A 23,207-nucleotide genomic window follows, 5' to 3' on the forward strand; every position below is an offset into this window, starting at 1 on the left:
TTCATGTCGAGCAATATTCCAACAGCTCCTGTATTGTGTGTTTGCATTTTACAAATTTTGAGGTACAATTGAATATGTTCTTCTACCCAAGATTCAAAAAGCGTCACAGTGCTCTTGCTCCGAAGTTGTTCGATCAAGGTTACAACATTCAAAGCCTTAGTAAAGCTTCAAAACGTTTTATGGTAAAGACGTAGAAGAAACGGTGAAATTCCCTGTTTTGACTTCTACCACACCAACAGTGAACTACCGTTGGCCTGTGTTCATAACGGTTGCTTCCGGCGAGGCAGGAAAACGTTCACCTTTTCACAAAAAACAGGGAATCGTAATTTCTTTTATAATGAATCAATAACACATGCTCGTGATATAGTCGGAATTGTTCAATACTTCTACTTTCAGCAGAGATTTCTCATGGATGTGGAAAAGGTTTTGTCACTATTATTCACAATTATCAATTTCCGACCCAAACAGCATACGCCTCGACGCTTTCAGGAAGCAGTTTATTAAAGCCTGGCTTTACCTCCACGACATGACTTGTGACTTATCCATTCCTATCTGCTTCCGGTGCTGTTACCTGAATACAAGAAAGGATCACGCGCCTCAGCCAAGGGTCCACCTTTAACCGGTCAATACTGGACTGAGCGCACTGACTTGTGTAGAGGGGCATGTTTTTTTTATTGCTTCTGGCATATGTTAGCAACTGTCTCTGCTTCTATTATCGTAAATATAAACCTTTCTATTCCATTGTAACTTACTGCTTTTTCTTTGATCTTGTGTGGTTAACCTTTGTGTGTCGGCTAGGAATTAAAACCCAACAATATATCAAAGTAAGTGATTTGTGTTTTGTATTATTGATTTACCCTAGCACAGGGCACTGATTGGTGACAGTCAGATATATAGTGCCACAGAAAATTAAATCAATATGTCCCAAGAGCCAGGCAGCATGTACCCCTGGTCACAGTTGATGCAGATTGAAATCCCGTGGTGTTTATGGCCTCAAGTGGACCATTAACATTTGTTGTCAATAATGGTAGCACCCGTGAATATCCGGGTTAAAAATGGTCTTCAGCAACCCTTACTAGGCGATTAACGGGATCGGGTGTAGTTCCCATTTTGCAGAAAGCTCAGGACAAAAACCAATATTCCAATACCATACGAATGAGAGCCACAAAACTGTATTCACATTTGAAAAAAGTTTTAAAAAAATATAGATTCTCGTATAGCTAAGCTTTAGACAGTCATAAATGTGATAATTCTATTGGTTCGAACATCGATTCATACTTGTTAGAAAATATAACACGTTTGCTAAAAAATGAAATTTTAATCAATATGTCAATGGTGAAAAACAGAACACAACACACTAGCTTTACTGTCGCAGGTTGCCAGTGGATGAACCTCAGAATCTCTGGAGTCAATATTGAATGCGTTATTATTTATGTTAAAGTGCGGTCAGAGATATCGGCAATCTATAGTAGAACCCTCCGTCTTAATCATTCACTCCTTTCTATGAATGAGGAGTTCAATAACAGTCAATAAAAGAAAAACAAGCGTTACCGGTAGAACATCACCCTGCCTTCAGAAATACACAGGAGTTCAACTAGACAACACGTGCATACTTGACGTCCCTTGTAAACCGCAAATGAATATTGAATCTGTGTAGCCTTAAGTCACAGATGCGAATCAGCGTATTGCTGCGGATACTGCAAGCGGTTGAATTTACAACTGTGGACAACAGAAGGGGATCATACAAGCGGTTCGTGGAAGCATTTTTTTTATGACAATAGCTCACCAGTTCATAACACGTTAGTATGATGACGTTTTAGTCTGAAATACTGCTAACAACTTCTGGAGGGGATACTGATCACCGCCCATTGCAAGAATACTGATACTTACCTGTGTGAAACACATAAACCAATGCAAGATATTTGGCACCTGGAATATTGAACCCCTACGAGGTACCCGGTTACAGTTTAGGAAACAGCCGAACACAAACAAGGTACCCGGTACAGTTCAGGAACACCCGAACCCTTGAAGGTACCCGGTACAGTTCAGGAAACACCCGAACCCTTGAAGATACCCGGTACAGTTCAGGAAACAGCCGAACCCTTGAAGGTACCCATTACAGTTGAGGAAACATGAGAACTCCAACAAGGTACCCATTACAGTTCAGGAAACATTAGAACTTTTACAAGTTACTCGTTACAGATTAGAGAACCACGTCAAGGTACCTGAAGCAAACAACCTAAACCACTTGAGTTCCAGGGATAGAAAAGCTTCCCGGTGTTCACCGTAGGCAACTGAAGTGTCCTGTTCCATCGTGGACAACAGAATTGACTTTTTGTTCAAAAAGAGATATGTTTGAAGTGCGAGATATGGCTACACATGGCTGGTTGTTGATACTGTACTACGTATTTCAAATATCACAGACAAGTAAGTATATATCTTTCTTGACTAGAGATTGTCATTTTTCAGTCATTACTTGTATAACGAAAACGAGTGAGTGAGTTTAGTTTTACGCCGCACTCAACAATATACCAGCTATATGGCGGCGGTCTGTAAATAAAGGAATCTGGACCAGACAATCCAGTGACCAACATCATGAGCATCGATCTATGCAATTAGCACGTGTCAACTAAGTCAGCGAGCCTGACCACTCGATCCCGTTAGTCGCCTCTTACGACAAGCATGGGTCGCTGAAGATCAATTCTAAGCAGGATCTTCACGGGTCTGCGCATAACGTACTACGGTAATAGCGAATACAAATTAGTGGTATGTTTTAGTTTAATTCACCGTAGTTTACTGTACATTAAGGTTGTATTATTGCAGAACACATGAAGACATTTCTAACTGTTCAACAAACAGGATCGGGAAGATTGTAAAAGGCATACAAATATATTGTTATTGCAGAGCTGTAACTAAGAGCGAAAGGTAACATGATTTGAATTTTTTTAATTTGAAATTCGACTTTTGAAAACAAAGCTTTAGAATTTAAAACCGTAGAAACGTGAGGATGACATGTCTTAATGCCGAAATATGTCAATGCAGAGTCGATTGTACGATTCCGACTATCTCATGAATATATATGTTCATGAATGTTATCATATAGACATGACACCAGGTCTTCATGAAAAGGTGGGGTGGCCTAGTGGTTAAAGCGTTCGCTCGTCACGCCGAAGATCCGGTTGCGATTCGCCACATGGGCACAGTGTGTGAAGCCCATTTCTGGTGTCCGCCGCCGTGATATTGCTGGAATATTGCTAAAAACTCAACTCGCTCACTCATGAAAAGGTGACCTTATCTTGTCCCCGTCACAAACACATGCGCAATTGTTCAGTTCAAATTAGCACAATGGTATACATCCAAACATGGAATTAAACTTTGAAACAATCTTCACACACAGACACAAGCCTTGAACGTGGTAACGATGATCCTTTGAGCAACAGTCACTTGACTTTCTTTAAAATCTTCGTATAAATGCTGGTTGATTATCTACGCTGAAAGTCAACAAGTAACGGAAGGAAAACAGGTGGAATTGTTCGTTAAAAAGGGTTAACAGAGGTTTAATACTGCTGAAACAAATAAGTGAGTGAGTTTAGTTTAGTTTTACGCCGCACTCAGCAATATTCCAGCTATATGACTACGGTCTGTAAATAATCGAGTCTGGACCAGACAATCCAGTGAACAGCATGAGCATCGATGTACGCAATTGGTAACCGATGACATGTGTCAACCAAGTCAGCGAGCCTGACCACCCGATCCCGTTGGTCGCCTCTTACGACAAACATAGTCGCCTTTTGTGGCAAACATGGGCTGCTGAAGACCTATTCTACCCCGGATCTTCACGGGTCGCTGAAACAAATATATACTCATGATATTGTCAAAATTGTACAGTCGATTTCTTCTAGGTATGTTGCTTCTATTTAAAGTTGCGTTCAATCCTATTTCTCCTGTACCTCGTCGTTCATGCGGCTGTACTGTTCCGGGCTAACGCCTGTTTTGTTGTCAGCCAACCGAGCTACCACACTAGACATGTGACACAGAGACGCTATGACTCGACCAGTTCTTGTTGTTTGCGTTAATGTCGACCACCTATTTCACCCAACAACGGGTACTAAAGTCTTTCGGTCATATTCGGCTTTCGAATGTCATTGAATTAAAGGTTGAAAATTTTGCAAAGCCGGAAAGGCTATAAGGACGAATGGTGACGAAATCTGAATAGTTGTAAATACTAACAGGTTTCAGGTCATATGAAGGACGAAAGGCTACAAAGGCTAACGTCTTACAAAGACTGAAAGGTTATTAAGGCTGAAGGCTTATAAAAGATGAACGGTTGTAAAGATATACTACCCGGGATGTTGGGGTAACCTAGTGGTTAAAGCGTTGGCTCGTCACGCTGAAAACCTGGGCTCGATTCCCCACATGGGTACAATGCGTGAAGCCCATTTCTGGTGTCCTCCGCCGTGATATTGCTGGAATATTGCTAAAAGCGGCGTAAAATGTCACTCACTCACTCACTATATACTACTCAAAAGAAGTCAACAAACACTCATGGCATGGCAAAGCATCTGTTTGTTTGTTTGTTTGTTCAACGTTGTTTGGCAATAATCCAGCTATATGGCGGCGGTCTGTAAATAATGGGGTTTTGATCAGACAATGCAGTGATCAACAACAGCATTGATCTACGTAATTGGGATATGAGGATATGTCAAGTCGGCGAGTCTGACTCCTGACCAGTTCCAACCCGGATCTTCCAGCCAACTATTAACCTGTAATTCTGTGACCTTGGTGATTGTAAATATGTGTTGACAGCTGAAATCATCTCTGCATGAATTGTCGTGTGTTCATGCGCTAGATCTTGAATAATGGATGCTTCCTCTATCACCTTCTATAGCTGCAGTCACCGCTCCCAGTTCCTGTACATACACGTGGCGAAACATCAATACCTCGAACTAAACATTAGTTCTTTTCAACACTGTTGTTTTTCTGTTTTTCAAATGCCGAGTGTCAATTAAGTTTGTGCTCTGTATAATTAACATCCTTGACGTGTGTCCATAGGCGTAACGTGTATATGGTTTGGATGTTTGTGACTCACTATGTGTATGCATTTGTGTGTGTCTGTGTATGTGCCTGTGAGTGGGGTATGTGTCTGTGTATGTGCCTGTGAGTAGGGTATGTGTCTGTGTGTGTCTGGGTATGTGTCTGTGAGTGGGGTTTGTGTCTGGGAATGTGCCTGTGAGTGGGGTATGTGTCTGTGTGTGCCTGTGAGCGGGGTATGCGTCTGTGTATGTGCCTGTGAGTGGGGTATGTGTCTGTGTGTGTCTGTGAGTGGTGTATGTGTCTGTGTGTGTGCCTGTGTGTGGGGTATGTGTCTGTGTGTGTGCCTGTGAGTGGTGTATGTGTCTGTGAGTGGATTATGTGTCTGTGTATGTGCCTTTGAGTGATGTATGTGTCTGTGAGTGGGGTATGTGTCTCTGTATGTGCCTGTGAGTGGTGTATGTGTCTGTGTGTGGGTATGTGTCTGTGTGTGTGCCTGTGAGTGGGGTATTTGTCTGTGAGTGGGGTATTTGTCTGTATATGTGCCTGTGAGTGGGGTATTTGTCTGTGAGTGGGGTATTTGTCTGTGTATGTGCATGTGAGTGGGGTATGTGTCTGTGTATGTGCCTGTGAGTGGGGTATGTGTCTGTGAGTGGGGTATGTGTCTGTGTATGTGTCTGTGTGCCTGTGTATGTGCCTGTGGTGTTATGTGTCTGTGAGTTGTGTATGTGTCTGTGAGTGGGTGTATGTGTCTGTGAGTGTCTGTGTATGTGTCTGTGAGTGTGGGGTATGTGTCTGTGTATGTGCCTATGAGTGGGTGTGAGTGGGATATGTGTCTGTGTATGTGCCCTGTGAGTGGGTGTATGTGTCTGTGAGTGGGGTATGTGTCTGTGTATGTGTCTGTGTATGTGCCTTTGAGTGATGTATGTGTCTGTGAGTGGGGTATGTGTCTGTGAGTGGTGTATGTGTATGTGTGTGTGCATGTGTGTGGGGTATGTGTCTGTGTGTGTGCCTGTGAGTGGGGTATGTGTCTGTGAGTGGGATATGTGTCTGTGTATGTGCCTGTGAGTGGTGTATGTGTCTGTGAGTGGAGTATGTGCCTTTGAGTGATGTATGTGTCTGTGAGTGGGGTATGTGTCTGTGAGTGGTGTATGTGTATGTGTGTGTGCATGTGTGTGGGGTATGTGTCTGTGTGTGTGCCTGTGAGTGGGGTATGTGTCTGTGTATGTGTCTGTGAGTGGGGTATGTGTCTGTGAGTGGGGTATTTGTCTGTGTATGTGCCTGTGAGTTGGGTATGTGTCTGTGAGTGGGGTATGTGTCTGTGTATGTGCCTGTGAGTGGGGTATGTGTCTGTGAGTGGGGTATGTGTCTATGTATGTGCCTGTGAGTGGTGTATGTGTCTATGAGTGAAGTATGTGTCTGTGTATGTGCCTTTGAGTGATGTATGTGTCTGTGAGTGGGGTATGTGTCTGTGTGTATGCATGAATGTTTGTGTATGTCTAGCTATGTATGTATGTTTGTATTTATGCGTCTGTGTATATCTGGGTATGTGTGCGTCTGTTTCTGAATGTCTTGGTATGCAAGCGTGTGTGTATGTATGTATGTATGTATGTATGTATGTATGTATGTATGTATGTATGTATGTATGTATGTATGTATGTATGTGTGTGTGTGTGTGTGCGTGCGTGCGTGCGTGCGTGCGTGCGTGCGTGAGAGACAGTTTAGTTGTACGCCGCACTCAGCAATATTCCAGCTATATGGCTACGGTCTGTAAATAATCGAGTCTGGACCAGACAATCCAGTGATCAAGAGCATGAGCATTGATCTGCGCAATTGGGAATCGATGACCCGATGACATGTGTCAACCAAGTCAAATGATAATTGTCCTGGTTAAAAAGATGCTTCATTGTTTTTACACCAAAATATTGATCCATTGTGATGGGAAAAATCAATAGTGTCAAGCAGGACATGTTTGACCGTGATTATTTCATCACAAGGAAGACAGAGTGGAGGATCCTCACTTTTCAGGAGGTATTCATGAGTATATCTGGAATGACCAATACAACATTGTCGCACAATAACTTCCGGATTGACAACCCAAGAAGGTAAAACCAACAGTTGGTTTAATTGCATGTAATGTATTAATACTCACTTGAGTGTTCTACTTCTTTGCATTTGATCGCGGATGTAAGTTGTAATGATCGGTTTGTAATCAGTATGGGGAGGTAGAAGTAGTGACACAGAGTCACATATTTTCGAGCTGTTAGTATGGCATTACTCTGCTGTTAAAATAGAGCTGCCATCAGGTAATTTTGAAGATACTGTTCTGGATCCAACGATAGTGGCTCTAACAACTTTGTCACCATCCTTGGATCCATCTATAAAGATAGATTTGAAGTTACTGTAAGTGTTTCTTAATTCATTATATTGTTGGAGGTAGATCAGCTGATGTGTTTCAGATTTCTTGAGTTTAGTTATAATATTAGGTCCACCTTTGGCCGTACTAGCTGCCATGGTGGAGAAGAGAAGAAGCGAAAAGAAGCCGACTTGGGGCTATATTTTCGAGATCAATTTTAGCTTCAGAAACAGCAGATTGTACTCTTATTCCATGTGGTGGAATAAGTGATGATTTGTTATTGTAGAGTTCTTTATAAAGAGGATAAAAACAGGGTTGGGCTTAGTAGAAGGTAATTTAGAAATATACTGTAAAGATAATATAAGACGACGTATTTGTAGAGATGTTTCATTAGCCATATAGACTATGAATCGATGAGGTTCTGAAGGCTCCACGGCAAAGCCTGAGGTCTTGGTGATAGATTGAATCAATATAGTTTTAAATTGCTGTTACAAGCCCCACCATAAATGAAGGAGCCGTAATCCAGTTTAGAACAATTCTGTGCAACTGGAGGAGGGTTTTCTGATCCCCTCCCCAATTCAGGTTTGAAACAACTTTTAATATATCAAGTGCCTTTAGGCATTTATTTTTTAAATATTTTATATGAAGCTGAAAGGTCAAAAAGGTGATCGAAAATAATACTTTTCCTCTACAACTTCAATAGGTGTTCCATCTAAACTTAGTTCGTGTCTGTATGTCGTCTGTATTTTCTGCAGAAATGATGGTTTGGGTTTTCGAGAATTTGAATCCATTTTCCAAACACCATTTATTGATTGAATTTAAACATAATTGCAGTTGCAGTTCGATAGTATACATGTTTTTACCACAAAAGACATATTAAAGACATCCACAAAAAGCGATCCATCAATTGAATTGTTTAAAGCTTTAGATAAACTCTTCATCATTGTACTGAATAAAGTGACAGACAAAATACTGCCTTGTGGGACTCCCTGATCCTGATTGTAATGATCGGACAGGGTAGAACCCACACGGACTTGAAGTTGCCTGTCATGTAAATATTTCGATATTAATTGAGGCAAACGGCCTCGCAATCCAAAATCGTGTAAATTTTTTTCAATTCCGTATTTCCTCGTTGTATCGTTAGCTTCTTCTAAATAAAAAAAGATCGACACTGCATGCTGAATTTTTATAATGGACTTTATAATCGCACTAAATGATCAATGGTACTTCGGTTTTTACGGAAACCACATTGTATGTCAGTAAGTAAATTGTTGGTTTCCAAGCACCAAACTGGTCGATTATTGATCATGCGTTCCATGGTCTTGCAAACGCAGCTAGTTAGTGAAATCGGTCGATAATTTGAAGGATCGGTATGATCACGTCCCGTTTTAGCTACTGGGACAATTACAGCATCACGCCACTAGGAAGGAAATTCCTTTGACGTCCAAATGTCATCAAATATGTTTAAAAGGGTCTCCAAACATGATTCTGGTAAGTGCTTCGGGAGTTGGTAATGCATGTTATCAGCTCCTGCGGCTGTATCGTGAGCCTGTTCATGAAGAGAATGGAGCTCATGAATAGAAAATAATTCATTGTAATTTTTCCCATTATCTTAATTAAAATTAACAGTTTTCGTTCGTTGCTGTTTTTGATACTTTTGGAATGAAATTGTTAGATGAGGAAGAATATTTGGCCAAAGTTTCACCACATTTATCAGCAATATCGGATTTATTGGTTAATAATTGGTCTCCATCTTTAAAATGGTGAATGCTAGATTTAGAGCCCTTACCTTTGATTTTCTGGATCATATTCCACGCCTTTGATATCGGCGTTCGTGAATTGATTTTGAATACAATGTACATAATTTCGCCAAGATTGGCGTTTACTTTGTTTAAAGGTACGCCAAGGTTTTTTAAAATTTTGAATTTGTTCAAATTGTGAACCATAATGTGACGGCGGAAATAGTGCTCAGCCTTTTCCCTTGCCTTCCTAGTCTTCTTCAGCTCATCAGAGAAAAATTGTTCTGGGTCGCAATAAACAGATCCGGTTTCAATTTATTAGAAGCGAGCTTTTCAAACCAAGACCAGTTGGCCTTATTAAAGTTCCATCTTGTTGAGGGAGGAACACCTTCACTACATGTAATGGTCAATCAGGCCACGGGTCAGTCAGGGAACGAGATAACAGGTCAGTCTGTGACAGCGGGTGGATGGGGAACAAAGGCCTCCAGACAATAACGATTGGGGATATTTTCCGTCAGATTAAAGATCGGCAAATCTGTAGGAAATGATCTTCCCATGCCAATATCTATTGCTTAGTAGGGCTTAAAACTCTGCTAAATTGTAACTTGTCTTGGCTATATATTTACATTGTCTATAATTCATGAAAGTAATATTTATTGATGAATTTTTAAAATGATGTTATTAAAGAACTTGCATTTGCTTCACGTCAATTTCCAGACTAGAAATGGCTGCAATATTGCCGATGTGACGTTAAATATTAACTCACTCACTCACTCCAAACTAGAACAAGTTAAGATAACCTTTAATTACGTTACGAATTCAGTGTGGAACTGACAAAAACAAACAGTAGCAAGATGGTCCTTTATGTAACGTCCTGTATAAATACCCGTGAAAATCGGATTAGAATTGATCTTCAATGAACCCATGCTTGTCGTAAGACTGACTGACTGACTGAGTTTAGTTTCACGCCGCTTGTAGCAATATTCCAGCAATATCACGGCGGGGGACACCAGAAATGGGCTTAACACATTGTGCCCATGTGGGGAATCGAACCCGGGTCTTCGGCGTGACGAGCCAACGCTTGAACCACTGGGCTACCCCACCGCCCCCTTGTCGTAAGAGGCCACTAACGGGATGGGTTGGTCTCGCTGACTTGGTTGACACATCTCATCGCATCCCATTTGCATAGATCGATGCTCATGCTGTTGATCACTGGATTGTGTGGTCCAGACTCGATTATTTACAGACCGCCGCCAGCTGGAATATTGCTAAGCGCGGCGTAAAACAAAAAAACCTCACTCACTCCTACATAAAGAAAAGCGACAGAACCCTTTCCACATCCATAAGGAATCTTCGCTAAAAGCAGAGTCCTTTGTACAATTGTGAAAACGTACCTATGAATGTCACTTTAAACCAAAAAGGAAAACAAATGAAGTGAAATTAAGACTGCGAATTCTCATGATTTTACCTTGCCCATTGAACATTTAAATCTCAGGATTTTATTCGACTTAGGATAAAAGTTGTCTAACAAACGATCATAGTTTCACATGGCTATTATTGGTTTGTATTACAAGGGGGTATGCACATCAAATGAAACACCGAAAACGACAAGGGTTCTTAAGTTAACGCTCTTCACGTATCGCACGTGCATTTGTTTCACTGTTCCAACTACTGCGCTTAACCCCTTGTAATACAAACCTGTAGTTGCGATTTGAATCTATGATCGTTTGGTAAATAACTTTTATCCTAATTTGAATAAAATTTCGAGATTTAAATGTCCAATTGGCAAGGTAAAATCATGAGGATTCGCAATCTTAATTTCACTTTATTTGATGTACTTTTTTGTTTAAAGTGAAATTCATCGGTACGTTTTCACTGCAAGCAGACTATATATCCCAAGCATATATACTCTCTCAAAAAAGAAAAGCACATAAGAATTCGAACTAAAGTACTGTCGGAAATAGGAAAAAAACTGTTTTTAGGCTGTTACTCTGTATCCCTAAAATTTACACAACTGCAAGTAGCATATGTTGAAATAACCCACATCGGCCTAACTGGGATGTGTAATAGGATATCTAGAAATGCATGTTTACTCGTAAAATCGGGCAAAACTTAGAAAAAATACGAATAGCTGCTGAAAACAATAGATCAGACTATAGATGGCAATTAGGTCGCTCAGCCAGGTATGACGTCGACTCACCTGGCATGAAATGCATGTACTGCCTACAGGCACAAGGGGTCATCTCAAAGATATTTTATCCTTTTTTCATGTGTATTGAATTTGTCTCAACGATTCATTGTCATCTTACGCGTCTTTCATAACGTTTATGTTGAGATATGTAAAACAATATGATACCCATAGAAAAGCTTAAATCAACTATCGTATTAAATGTTTCAAAATATATAGCTGGCAAGACCACCCCAAGATCGACAGGACTGGATATCCCCCAGTTTAATTTCCTCAAAGGATTATCTTATCTTAGCTGATATCTCTATCCCCCCGTACGACCCACACCACCGTCTATGACACTCGTCCTGGTTTTGCTTTTGAGACGACCCCTCCTACATGTTTGTTTTTATAGTGATAGTGAGGCTCCATTGTAGCTACATCCTTAATAGTTTCAGTATTAAAGTTAGTATTTTTTACGTCAGCTATCGTTTATAATGAAGCTAAGTCTAGTTTCAAAATAGGCATTTAAGAAGTGTCCTTTGAAGTACAATAGCATCGCACACTAATTTGCATAAAGTCAGTGTCTGTTCTAAATAAGTCTCATTGCTCATTTCTGCACTAATCTCTCCTCAGTAAAGTCCTTTTTTCACGTTTCCTATCTCCCCACCACTGAGACTGTAGTTAGGCCGAACTTAGTTTAACAGATATTTCACACTTTCACATATTAACTTCATAAATTGTAGATGTAAATGTAAATTTTTTATTTATTTTTTTCTATTTCCGACAGTACTTTAATTTGTTTTCTTTATTATGATACATTGTATTGGTTTTAATAATCAACGAAATGCAATGAAACTTCGCATAGGAAATGTCCCAATATCGGTGTTTGGTAGGGGCTCGGAAAAAGTCAGATAGAGAATCCCACAAAGACGCTTGGTGGCGCTGAAGTTAGTACCTAGTGTGACCACCACTGGCGTTCAGTACTACGCGACATCGGCTCTGCACCGAACGAATCAGTCTCTGGATCTGATGTTGCTGAATTGCAGTCCACCCTGCCCCACTCAGACACATTATACTGACTCCGAGCTGACCAGTCCTTGATGACGTAGCACAGGACCAAAGTACGGTCTTTGTGCTCTCAAAACCGCCTCTCGAAGCCTGTTCCTGGCAGTCTGTGCGGATAATCGTTCGTCGTAATCCGGGTATGTGTCTAGTGGTACTGGTGCCTGTAGCTGTACGATGAAGTAGGTGGTGTACCCGGATGTACCGATCTTAGGCTCTTATGGTCACTCGGGGTCGTCCACTTATAGGTCTGTCCTCGACGGAGTTCTGCTGGTTATATCTCTCCCAGAGGCGAGAAATCGTGCTCTGGTGTACGTTCATACGACGGGCAACTGCATGCTGAGTCTGTCCTGCTTCCAAAAGCCCTATAGCAATATTTCGATTAGCGCGGCTGAGTCGTTGCATTTTTAATTCTTTAGAAACTCTCAAATAAAGTGACTAATAAAAAAACAGTGATCAATCTTTTATACCCATCAGTGACACGATGTGAGTCCCAAGTTTCACGTGCATTACTCGTGCATTATGTGTTCTGTGACACTGCATGCAACCACTCAAAATCATGCGGTTACATACAGGTATTTCATGCTCGATGCGTTTGAATGTGATGTTTTCAGACAAAAAACATCATGGAAATAATAAATAAATGAAACATGTTTGTAATTTCCTCCCTGTACCAATACATGGATGAATCAAAATTCCAATGTCGTGATGCGTTTCTTTTTTGAGAGAGTATATATGTTTCAACACCATTATTCAGCACCATATATATATATTATTATAGCTGTACGATGTTGTTTGTAAACAATCGAGTCAGGACCAAATGATCTAGAGATTGTCACCATGCGATGCGATGACAGAGCATGTGTTTATGAATCACTATGGAATAGTGATGACACCAGGTGTTGGCGAATTATGAGCGAATCATGCCTCACTGGTGGCATTCGTCATAAACATATGGTGAATCTAGTCAACTGTTCACCTGAAAAAATTCGGGAACTTATGGTACAAGTCAAAATAAGGAATTGCATTGGACATTTTTTTGTCTACGTATCCCAATAGCGTAGATCTATGCGCCTGCTGTTAATTGTCTGGTCGAGACTCCATTATTTACAGACCGCCGCCAAGTAGCTGGAATATTGCTGAGAGCGGCGTTAGACAACAAACCAGTGAAACCTCGGTAATCCATAGATCTAGCTGGAATGTTCATCTGTAGGCACATTGCTTCTCATTCGCAAAACCCTAACTGTAAACACTGTCAAGGCCAAAGGTAATCCATTCTTGATCATCGGCAAACCTGACACTATAGGCACGAAGACAATGAGTTGCACTTACAGTAATGCAATAGAGAAGCGTAATACGATGGGTGCACTCACAAATGCATCTATGCGGAAGAATGTATGACCAAGTTATTTATTGACTGTGTATGTTTTAGCCAGTATTCACTATAGTAATTACACAAAACATAGCCAGGTATTTGCTTACTGCTACATTAGTTCATGGTTCCGTGGTCCTCGTGGGGATGTTATTCTGAACAATCGTAGCATGGAAACATCGATTCCGTTCTTCACACATACTCGCGATAGTCGACTGGGTGTAGTGTGTGCATAGAGTTCAGCGTTACGTTCTGTATACATAACACGGAATATGGATATTTATTTTACCTTGTGTATCAAATACTTACATTTTATTGTTCGATTTGTATAGTCTAACTGAAAACATATACCTTGACGTTATGATCAAGCTGCGTTGTATTTGCACTCCAAGCTTATTACAGCGAAACGGCGTCTTGCAATGTGTGTGTGTGTGTGTGTGTGTGTGTGTGGGTGCGCGCGCGCAGTTTCTGACATGTATGATATATAGCTAATTTATCCCTTCATACGTCATCAGCCACAATGGCCGAAAGATTATGCGAGGGTCTCATAATCAAAGATATGCGTGGTAAACAAAACAAAGTGATCGAATATTTCAAACAAAAACGAAGATTTTACAACTTTTAAGAAATAGTGTCACCAATAGCTTGACCCTTCATTAGTGACGTCGAGTATACGTTACCATTGACTTCAGCTGTATGTGATGCACAGAGAAAGAAATTATTACCTGGTCAGAAATACACTGAGACTATACGTGAGAAAGCTGCAAGAGCATACATATATCTTACAGTCCATGTTATGTATATGCTAAACAACTCCTTTCCTGACAACTTTGACAAATAGATGTCCTGTTTTGCAATTGACTTTTTTACAACGGTAGTCAGTCGGTAGTCAGTAAGAACGTCCTAGCCACTCTAGGATCAATACTGCTTGAGTAACCATTGTATACATTGATATTTTAGATTACCCGTAAAGATCCGTGTTAGAATTGGTCTTCAGCAACCTATGCTTGTCCTAAGGGGCGACTCAACATGCTCCCTTCTACCGGAGTTTGGTTGTTTGGTTGGTTGTTTTACGCCGCACTCAGTAATATTCCAGCTATATGGAGGCGGTCTGTCAATAATCGAGTCTGGACCAGACAATCCAGTGATCAACAACATGAGCATCGATCTACGCTATTGGGATACGATGATCACATGTGTTAACCAAGCTGAAAATGAGTAATGACATCAGCAGACAGGCCCTGTCCTACTGGTAGCACCCGGGAATCATACACTTGGCAGAATAATGTCAACAGATATGAAACGCCAGTGCCAAAGAATATATAATCCCATCTTCAGAAACATTCCCTTGGTGGAAAGGATAAGGTGACTCCGAAAATATTAATATATACTACCCTCAAAAATTTAGACTCACTTAAAGCACTCACGATATGTTATGTATATGTATGTGGTTACATCGACGATGAATTTCTCTACTAACTTGGGGAGCCAACTGCAAACCTTATACAGATGAATTGCACGAGGATCATGCATCAAATTGCTGAAAAGCATGTGCAAATATCGTACAGGTGAACCGCTGTGTTGTGGTGAAAGGGTGGTTAAGAATTCACCAGTTTTCACTGAGTTTCATCATTTATTGAACTCATGACAATAATCTTTTCGACGTTGCAAATTTGTTTTACAAACACCAGTTCATGTGTAAACAGTAGGTACTTTAAACAGTATGGAATATTTTGCACTATCTAGTATAGAACAGTTGACTGAGGTAAGTGGCTACATTTACACTAGTGAGTCTAAACTTTTTGATGGGTAGTATATCAATGAAAACCAGCAGTGACACCAGTTGTTCACCAAAAGGGTAAACGCACCTTTCAACCCTGCGCTGACAGGGTGGGCCCAAAAGTTTCCGTGTTTACAGATGATTAAGTGCAGTGGTCAGGGATCTCCCCCAATATCTTTTTCCCTGAGGAACATTTCCCCCTAACGTTTGGACTTCATGATTGATGTGCACCCCTTCTCCTTGATGTTATACGAAACAGATGAATAGCACGGTGCAGTGTACCATCGTTCATCAAGGAGGATGCGGGTGGGGTAACCTTATGGTTAAAGCTTTCGCTCGTCACGCCTAAACTATGGTTCCATTCCTTCCATGGGTACAGTTTCATTCCCATTTCTGGTGTTCCACACCGTGATATTGCTGAAATGTTGCCGAAAGCTGCGTAAAAGCATACTTATTTACTTATTCACTCACTCAATTTCAGGTGGCCTGGCGATAACAGAATTTCCCGGAACTCTCAAATATGACGAAGCTATCACTTTCTGCCAGTCTCAGGGCATGAGACTTCCGGTTTTGACGTCACCCTATTCTCAGAGCCTCGCTTTGGCAGCCCTCGGACCATCGTGAGTTTCCCCTATATTTGTTACTTCTTTTCCGTTAACATATTTTGGACCATTGTTGCCAACATGTTTTCAGAAATCACAGATCCTGTTTCACAAGCAAGGGTTTCTGAAGACCATTTCGAACCCGCATCTAAATGGTGGTATTCAATTAATGCACGGAGTACACCCATCCTCAATCCACTGCATGCCTTCCAAGAGACACATATCATTACAACACGGTATTTCGAGTTACTACAATCAGGCCAGTTATTCACCATGGTGCCTTTGTTCAAAACAAACCTTAGCTCTACGATTGCTGTTTGTGTACTGACCCGTGTTAGAATTGGTCTTCAGCAACCCATACTTGTCGTAAGAGGCTACTAACGGGATCGGGTAGTCAGGCTAGCTGACTTGGTTGACACATGTCAGCGTATCCCAATTGCGTAGATCGATGCTCATTCTGTTGATCACTGCATTGTCTGGTCCAGGCTCGATTATTTACAGACCGCCGCCATATAGCTGGAATATTGCTGAGTTCTGCGCTACACAACAACCAAACCAAACCCAAATCATTCGTGCACTATGGTTTTGCAGAACGACATACTCTGAAAGAACGAATCAGAATATGACTTCTTTGAGAGGCATTTAGAAGTAGGGGCAAAGGGATAGGGATAGTGAAGCATGTAGTAAACACAAAGGTGTACACTACTGCCCAAAAGTTCATTCCCCTTACACGAATGTCCAACGCGTGGCGCAACCCGTGAGAGTCGCGTTGCTCACTCTTGTGGAACCCGTTGGCCACGCGTGTGAAGCCCGTGTGATACGCGTTGCACACGGATGTGAGCCGCGTTGGTCACTCGTGTGCAACCAGTGACACACGCAATTTGGAGGGAACAAACTTCTTTTAATGACTATCCATATCCCTGTAATAAAGAAGTTGTTCATCCAGATATAGTTATTCTTCCGAATCAGAATATGATTAAATTAATAATACTTAATATTACTGAATGTTTCCTCATGAGAGCATGCATTATCCGTGCCAAACGGGGGACGCTATTCTTGTAATTCGGTAATAAATAACTACTAAAAGATTTAACATCTAAAGATATAAGTAATCCTTGTGAGATCAATTATATCAATACGTTGTCATCAGAGCCTAACCTGAGAAATATTGAACGAACATAATGTTTCTCTAGGCTACATCATTTCGCCATCAGATAATCGATTTAAACGACAACATTAGAGATTGCTTTCGTCAACAAGGTCGGCACTATCTACCGGAAGTTAATAACAAAAGAATATGATATTCATTTACCAGAATTCGTGTATTAATAATCGTTAAATGCGTACTCTTGTTATGATGGATGTTTTCTTAACAATGGTATGCATCAAGATTTCTAATTTGAAAGTGGTATAGTTCCTGTACTATGACAGAGTTGACTGGCAGCTGCAAAACATTCATCATAAGAAATATCTCAGTTTACCAACTGAAAGAATATGTATATCACGTGATTGTCCAGGCGTTATTGACCTCAGGTATAATCAATATCCGCCGGACATTTTCGATTTCATATTTGTTCACTGCAATTTTGCACTGTACACTATCTCTTTCAAGTTTTTAAGTCCCCATTGTCCCTAGTATGGGGATCTTTTTTCAGTTGCCGAGGATCTATAGCCCGTTTTTTAGATTGTGTTGTTAAAAATGATGATGGGTGTTACGGTTAAAGGCTAGTTATAATTCTGTGACCTGGGATCATCTAGTTATTTTACTGTTCTTTGCTGACAGGTTTTAGTTTGAAATATATTATTTACAATTATTGTTTAACTGTAGAACTTGATCAAGTCACAATATAGCTGAAATAATGCCATAGTGCAATAGTGACTTAATTAAACGCACTCACTCACTCTTTCGAAGTAAAGTGAACACGGGGTATACTTTTGCCTTGACAGTGTATATTTTTTGCAATGGTTGTATGTTACGGTTTACAAATTAATGAGATAAAAGGGCGAGTCCCCACTGAACCAGCAAAATAAAACACAGACGAGTCTATAATATTAAATAATATATTGAATAAACAAGGTTACAGCGAATGACAGTACAGATTAAATTAAAGTTAATTAATGTTACATTATAATTAGCAAAAACATGTCTCCATAACATATAAAAAAACGTATCCTTAGGCAGTGAAAAGTAGTGCCTTTGTCAGCCCTGTTACAGGTAGATCATCCAGACACTAACCAGAAACTCACCATTGTTTACTTATCATAGGTTTCGTACAGCCATTTCTACTTCAGATCTGATTTCTCGAACGTTCTGTCGAAACAGGCAGCATTATTTCAAGCATTGACTTCTGTTTCCAGACCGGAAAGCCAATACTGGATCGGACTCGACTATAAGACGGGCGACTTCCGGTGGGCAGACAACTCGCCCCTGTGTTGGAAGAACTGGTTTGTAAGTTCCGCTGCAGAACCTAATAACCTCGACAGCGAGCTGTGTGTTGCTATGAGAGGATCAGGTTCCGCGCCGGGGGCGTGGCTCACTAAGAACTGTGCTACCAAATATGGTGTGTTGTGTGAAATAGGTGAGTTGTTGGTCACGAAGATTGCACATCAGTGTAATGTGTAAGATCTTAGTAAACTCTTAGCTGAGGCTGGAGTGCCGTCATGGAATCAGATCAATATGGAATCACATCAATGTGTGTTAAAATAGGTGAGGTGTACATGCCAAAATATGTAATTAAAAACACTTCACAAGACTGGTCCACCGGAACCGGAACCGGAAATACGTAGGTAGCAATTATCACTCCTGCTGAACAGTTAAATGTGATTTCGACCCAACAAAGCCACATTTTTCTCCAATTTCATTAAGATATAACACGCATATATTAAGGTCTTTCCGACCGTAATCATTATAATATTTATGAACATTGGTAATGCGATTTCCATTTTGTGTGAAAACGACATTTTCAGTTCTTGCTAACTTGCGTTTGTGTCCAGTATAGCTGTTATTTTAGGGGTTTAATCAATTTGATGGACTATGATCTGTGTGATGAATACATCGCTGTGTCGAACGTATGTCGAACCTTGGATAAGTTGAAGTATTTTAGTAGATCCCGACACAACCATGTTTGACTCCATGATAAGATATTTAAAAAAACACAAAGTGTATTAGTCAGTGGTCGATTGCGTAGATCGATGCTCATGATGTTGAAAACTAACATTTACGTGTGCGTGTGTGCAAGTGTGCGTAAATGAAAGTATCACCTATGTAGATCATTTATACATTTACGTATGTGTATGCAAGTAGGCGTGGATGAAAGTATCATTTACGTAGATGATTCTTACATTTACCTATATATGTGAGTGTGTGCAAGTGTGCGTAGATGAAAGTATCACCTACGTAGATCATTTATACATTTACGTATGTGTGTGCAAGTATGCGTAGATGAAAGTATCATTTACGTAGATGATTCTTACATTTACCTATATATGTGAGTGTGTGCAAGTGTGCGTAGATGAAAGTATCATCTACGTAATTTTTATAAATGATTCTTTCATTTACGTGTGCGTGTGTGCAAGTGTGCGTAAATGAATGTATCACTTACGTAGATGATTTATACATTTACGCATGTGGGTGCAAGTGTGCGTGGATGAAAGTATCATCTTCGAAGATGATTCTTATATTTACATATATATGTGCGTGTGTGCGTCAATGAAAATGTCATGTTCGTAGATGATTCTTTCATTTACGTATATACGTGAGTGTATGCAAGTATCATCTACGTAGATGAAAATGTTTCAGACAGTGGCACGAATGCACTTCAACAGACAGATATGATTCCGGGTGTGTTTGCCATGAGAAAAAACCACAAAGCGTATTAGTCAGTGGTCGATAGCTGCGTGAACAAATGTACAGTAAACAATAACATATGTTATATTTGGGATTACACTTCCTCAGTAAAGTACAGATTCTGGAACTTTTGTTTGGCTGTGTCCCATCCTGTGTTGGAAGCCGCGGTAGCTATTGGGTTATGCGGCTGACTGTGTGCTAGCGATTAGGTGCCTGACTCTGAGAGTGTTGGTTCGAATCCCGGATGGGGCTCAACCCAACTAAAAGTACTAGAATCTGTACTTTACTGAGGGAGTGTAATCCCAAATTTAACATGATCATTTTCGAAATGACGTGTGTTCATATAGTCAAAGAGGCTTGGATAGCACAGGGTAGTTAATACAAGAATATATAAGATATGAAAACATTACAGGACAAGGATATTGATGAAAATGTCTTTCTGAAGTTAGTGAGTGAGTTTAGTTTTACACCGCACTCAGCAATATTCCAGCTATATGGCGGCGGTCTGTAAATAATCGAGTCTGGACCAGACAATCCAGTGATCAACAGCATGAGCATCGATCTACGTAATGGGGATACGCTGACATGTGTCAATCAAGTCAGCGAGCCTGACTACCCGATCCCGTTAGACGGCTCTTACAACAAGCATGGGTTGCTGAAGACTAATTCTAACCCGGATCTTTAAAGGTCTGTTCTTGCTGAAGACATGTAACAACGTTGCACTCGTCTATAGACACCAGACAAAGGCTTCACACATTGTACCCATGTTGGGAATCTTACAGTAAATGCAGTACTTTTTTTCTATTATAAATCCTGAAGAACAATCGCGTAAGCTATATTCACAGTATTAATAAACAACCTGTGAAGATCCGGGCTAGAATTGATCTTCAGCAACCCATCCATCTCGTAAAAGGTGGCAAACGGGATCGTATCATCTTTGTAGATGATTCTGATATTTACGTATATATGTGCGTGTGTGCAAGTGTGCGTAAATGAAGTATTACATACGTAGATGATTCTTACATTTACATATATATGTGCGTGTGTGCGTCGATGAAAGTGTCATCTTCGTAGATGATTCTTATATTAACGTATATACGTGAGTGTATGCAAGTGTGCGTAGATGAAAGTATCATCTACGTAGATGAAAATTTTCAGACATTGGCACGAATACACTTCAACAGACAGATAAGATTCCGGGTGTGTTTGCCATGAGAATCCGGGTATGTTCGTAAGGATACAGAACGATTGAAGTCCTGACTCCTTATTACCGGTGTACCACATGTATCACTGATGCTAATATTTTTTTGCAGCACCAGCAAGCAGAAATTACCTTTACAATAAAATGGAAGACGTCACGCCTACCGGAACAGCTCTTACGTCATTTCCGGTAACTACGGAAACAGCATGTGCCTGGCTCTGTGAGCTTACTAGCGACTGTATAATGGCAGCGTATGATGGAAGGTCAAGACATTGTTTTGTTTACGACTGTCAGAGTCAGGTGACCAGTTCTCATGGACAAAACACGTGGGTGAGACAATAGTGACTCGCATTAGACTGGGCAGCGGACCCTATATGTCCCTTGTTATATATACAAAACGGTGATCCAAATTAACCAGAAAATTATAGACCCGTTACACTTTTGAGCTGTTTCGGGAAATTAGATATATTAAACAACCGCTTTACAAAATACCTAAAATTAGTACAATATTATCTTAATTACAAGCTGTATTTAGAAAAAGCTATTCTACAATGGACTACATTTTTACAATTTATCATCTCTCGGAACTCCGAAAAAGTAGAAAAACGAAATTATATTTGTATATTTTCGTTGATTTCCAGGAAGCCTTTGACAATGTCTGGCGATTGGGACTATGTCAAAAAGTGATATCAAACAACATAACCGAAAATTCTTTAAAGTTATTCATAACACGTAGACTAGGCCCTCTTGCATTACTTTTATTCACAATCGGTCCTAGTCTCATGTATCAAAATATTAAATCTTAATTGTGTATCATGTAATGGAGTGAAGACCAGTTTGTTTCCATGTACGTCTTGCTTACGACAAGGTGAAAATTTATCACCGATACTAGTTACAATATTTCTGAATCATATTGAATATAATCTACAAAATGAAAACTGTACATCCCGATGATTTTAACAACCGACTAGAAACTATGATAAATCTATTTGTTTTTTTATATGCAACGACACCGTTCTTCTAGCATCAGACCCAAATGAACAACATATGTTGGATTGCTTTGATAAATATTGTAAAACATGGAGACTTAAAATAAATGTATCCAAAACAAATATACTTATATTTGGTGGTTCAAAATTAATTAGATTATACATGCTGTTTCAAAATTGGAAATGACATTATAGAGAATGTGACTTCTTATAAATGCCTAGGAATTACTATGCAAAAATAACATATTCACTTTAATAAAAAAGAATCTAGCTGACAAGGCCACCAAAACTATGCATTTTGTTTTAAGCATAGGTAGATAACTTAATTTGTCTTGTGATTGTCAGTTACGATTATTCGATTGCTTGGTTGCCCCTGTTCTTCTTTATGGGTGTGAATTATGCGGTTTGGGCAATAATTCTTGGGTGGAAAATATTCTGGCGAAAGAGTTACGTAACCTGTGGTTTCGTTGGCGGGCGAGAGAGAAGTAGACGATTTTTGGCAACTTAATCGCTCGGTATTAATTAACCACAGGTTTTATTAACAATGAATTTCGTGTTCCGCTTAAGACTAACCACAAGTCTTTCATTTGTAATGGTTAAAAGAGTACAAAAAACAAAGATTGAGTCGTTCTTTAACTTTTCTATAGGACCTCCTCTCATTCAAGAAACACCCCTTCATTCATGGTTTATGGGAACTGGGGAGATATCTACGGAAAATTGAAATTAAATCACTTTTTTGTGAAAACTCATTTCAGGAAAGGCTTCTAAATTTTCTGGCACATCTGGCTATTAATGGATTGCCTGTATTAAGGACATTTTTGACAGACTTGGAATGAGTTATATTTGGACAGCTCAAGCATGTCCTACTAAAAATATTTCTAAATCACTTGCTTAAACAGACTGAAAGAAATCAATCTGCAGACTTGGATATCAAACACACAAAATCTTCAAGAGGAGCTATTTATAATATTTAAAAAAACTTTAACTGAAATATAAAACCTATCTAAATGGGAGGGCGTTACTTAATTTAAGAACCACAGACCATTACCTACCAGTTG

General features: G+C 40.0%; 1 protein-coding gene across 1 annotated transcript; it reads left to right on the plus strand.

Moving 5' to 3' along the window:
• The first annotated feature begins 1,608 nt into the window (after positions 1-1,608).
• On the plus strand, positions 1,609-22,942 carry LOC124275666 (C-type mannose receptor 2-like). Its single transcript, XM_046711288.1, has 4 exons — positions 1,609-2,427; positions 15,992-16,130; positions 18,471-18,691; positions 22,905-22,942. Exons 1-4 carry the CDS (start codon positions 2,352-2,354, stop codon positions 22,940-22,942), a joined length of 474 nt encoding a protein of 157 aa, XP_046567244.1. The 5' UTR covers positions 1,609-2,351.
• The last annotated feature ends 265 nt before the right edge of the window (positions 22,943-23,207 follow it).

The sequence above is a fragment of the Haliotis rubra genome, unplaced genomic scaffold (assembly GCF_003918875.1).
Source record: "Haliotis rubra isolate DU_JTF1 unplaced genomic scaffold, ASM391887v1 Scf2005, whole genome shotgun sequence".
Classification (NCBI taxonomy): Eukaryota; Metazoa; Mollusca; class Gastropoda; order Lepetellida; family Haliotidae; genus Haliotis; species Haliotis rubra.

Bases quoted from the DNA above. Each gene is read 5' to 3' on its own strand.
- LOC124275666 (XM_046711288.1), top strand. From the start codon at position 2,352: ATGTTTGAAGTGCGAGATATGGCTACACATGGCTGGTTGTTGATACTG. The intron at 2,428-15,991 runs GTAAGTATATAT...ACTCAATTTCAG, and splicing joins ATTTCAAATATCACAGACAA to GTGGCCTGGCGATAACAGAA. The intron at 16,131-18,470 runs GTGAGTTTCCCC...TTCTGTTTCCAG, and splicing joins TTGGCAGCCCTCGGACCATC to ACCGGAAAGCCAATACTGGA.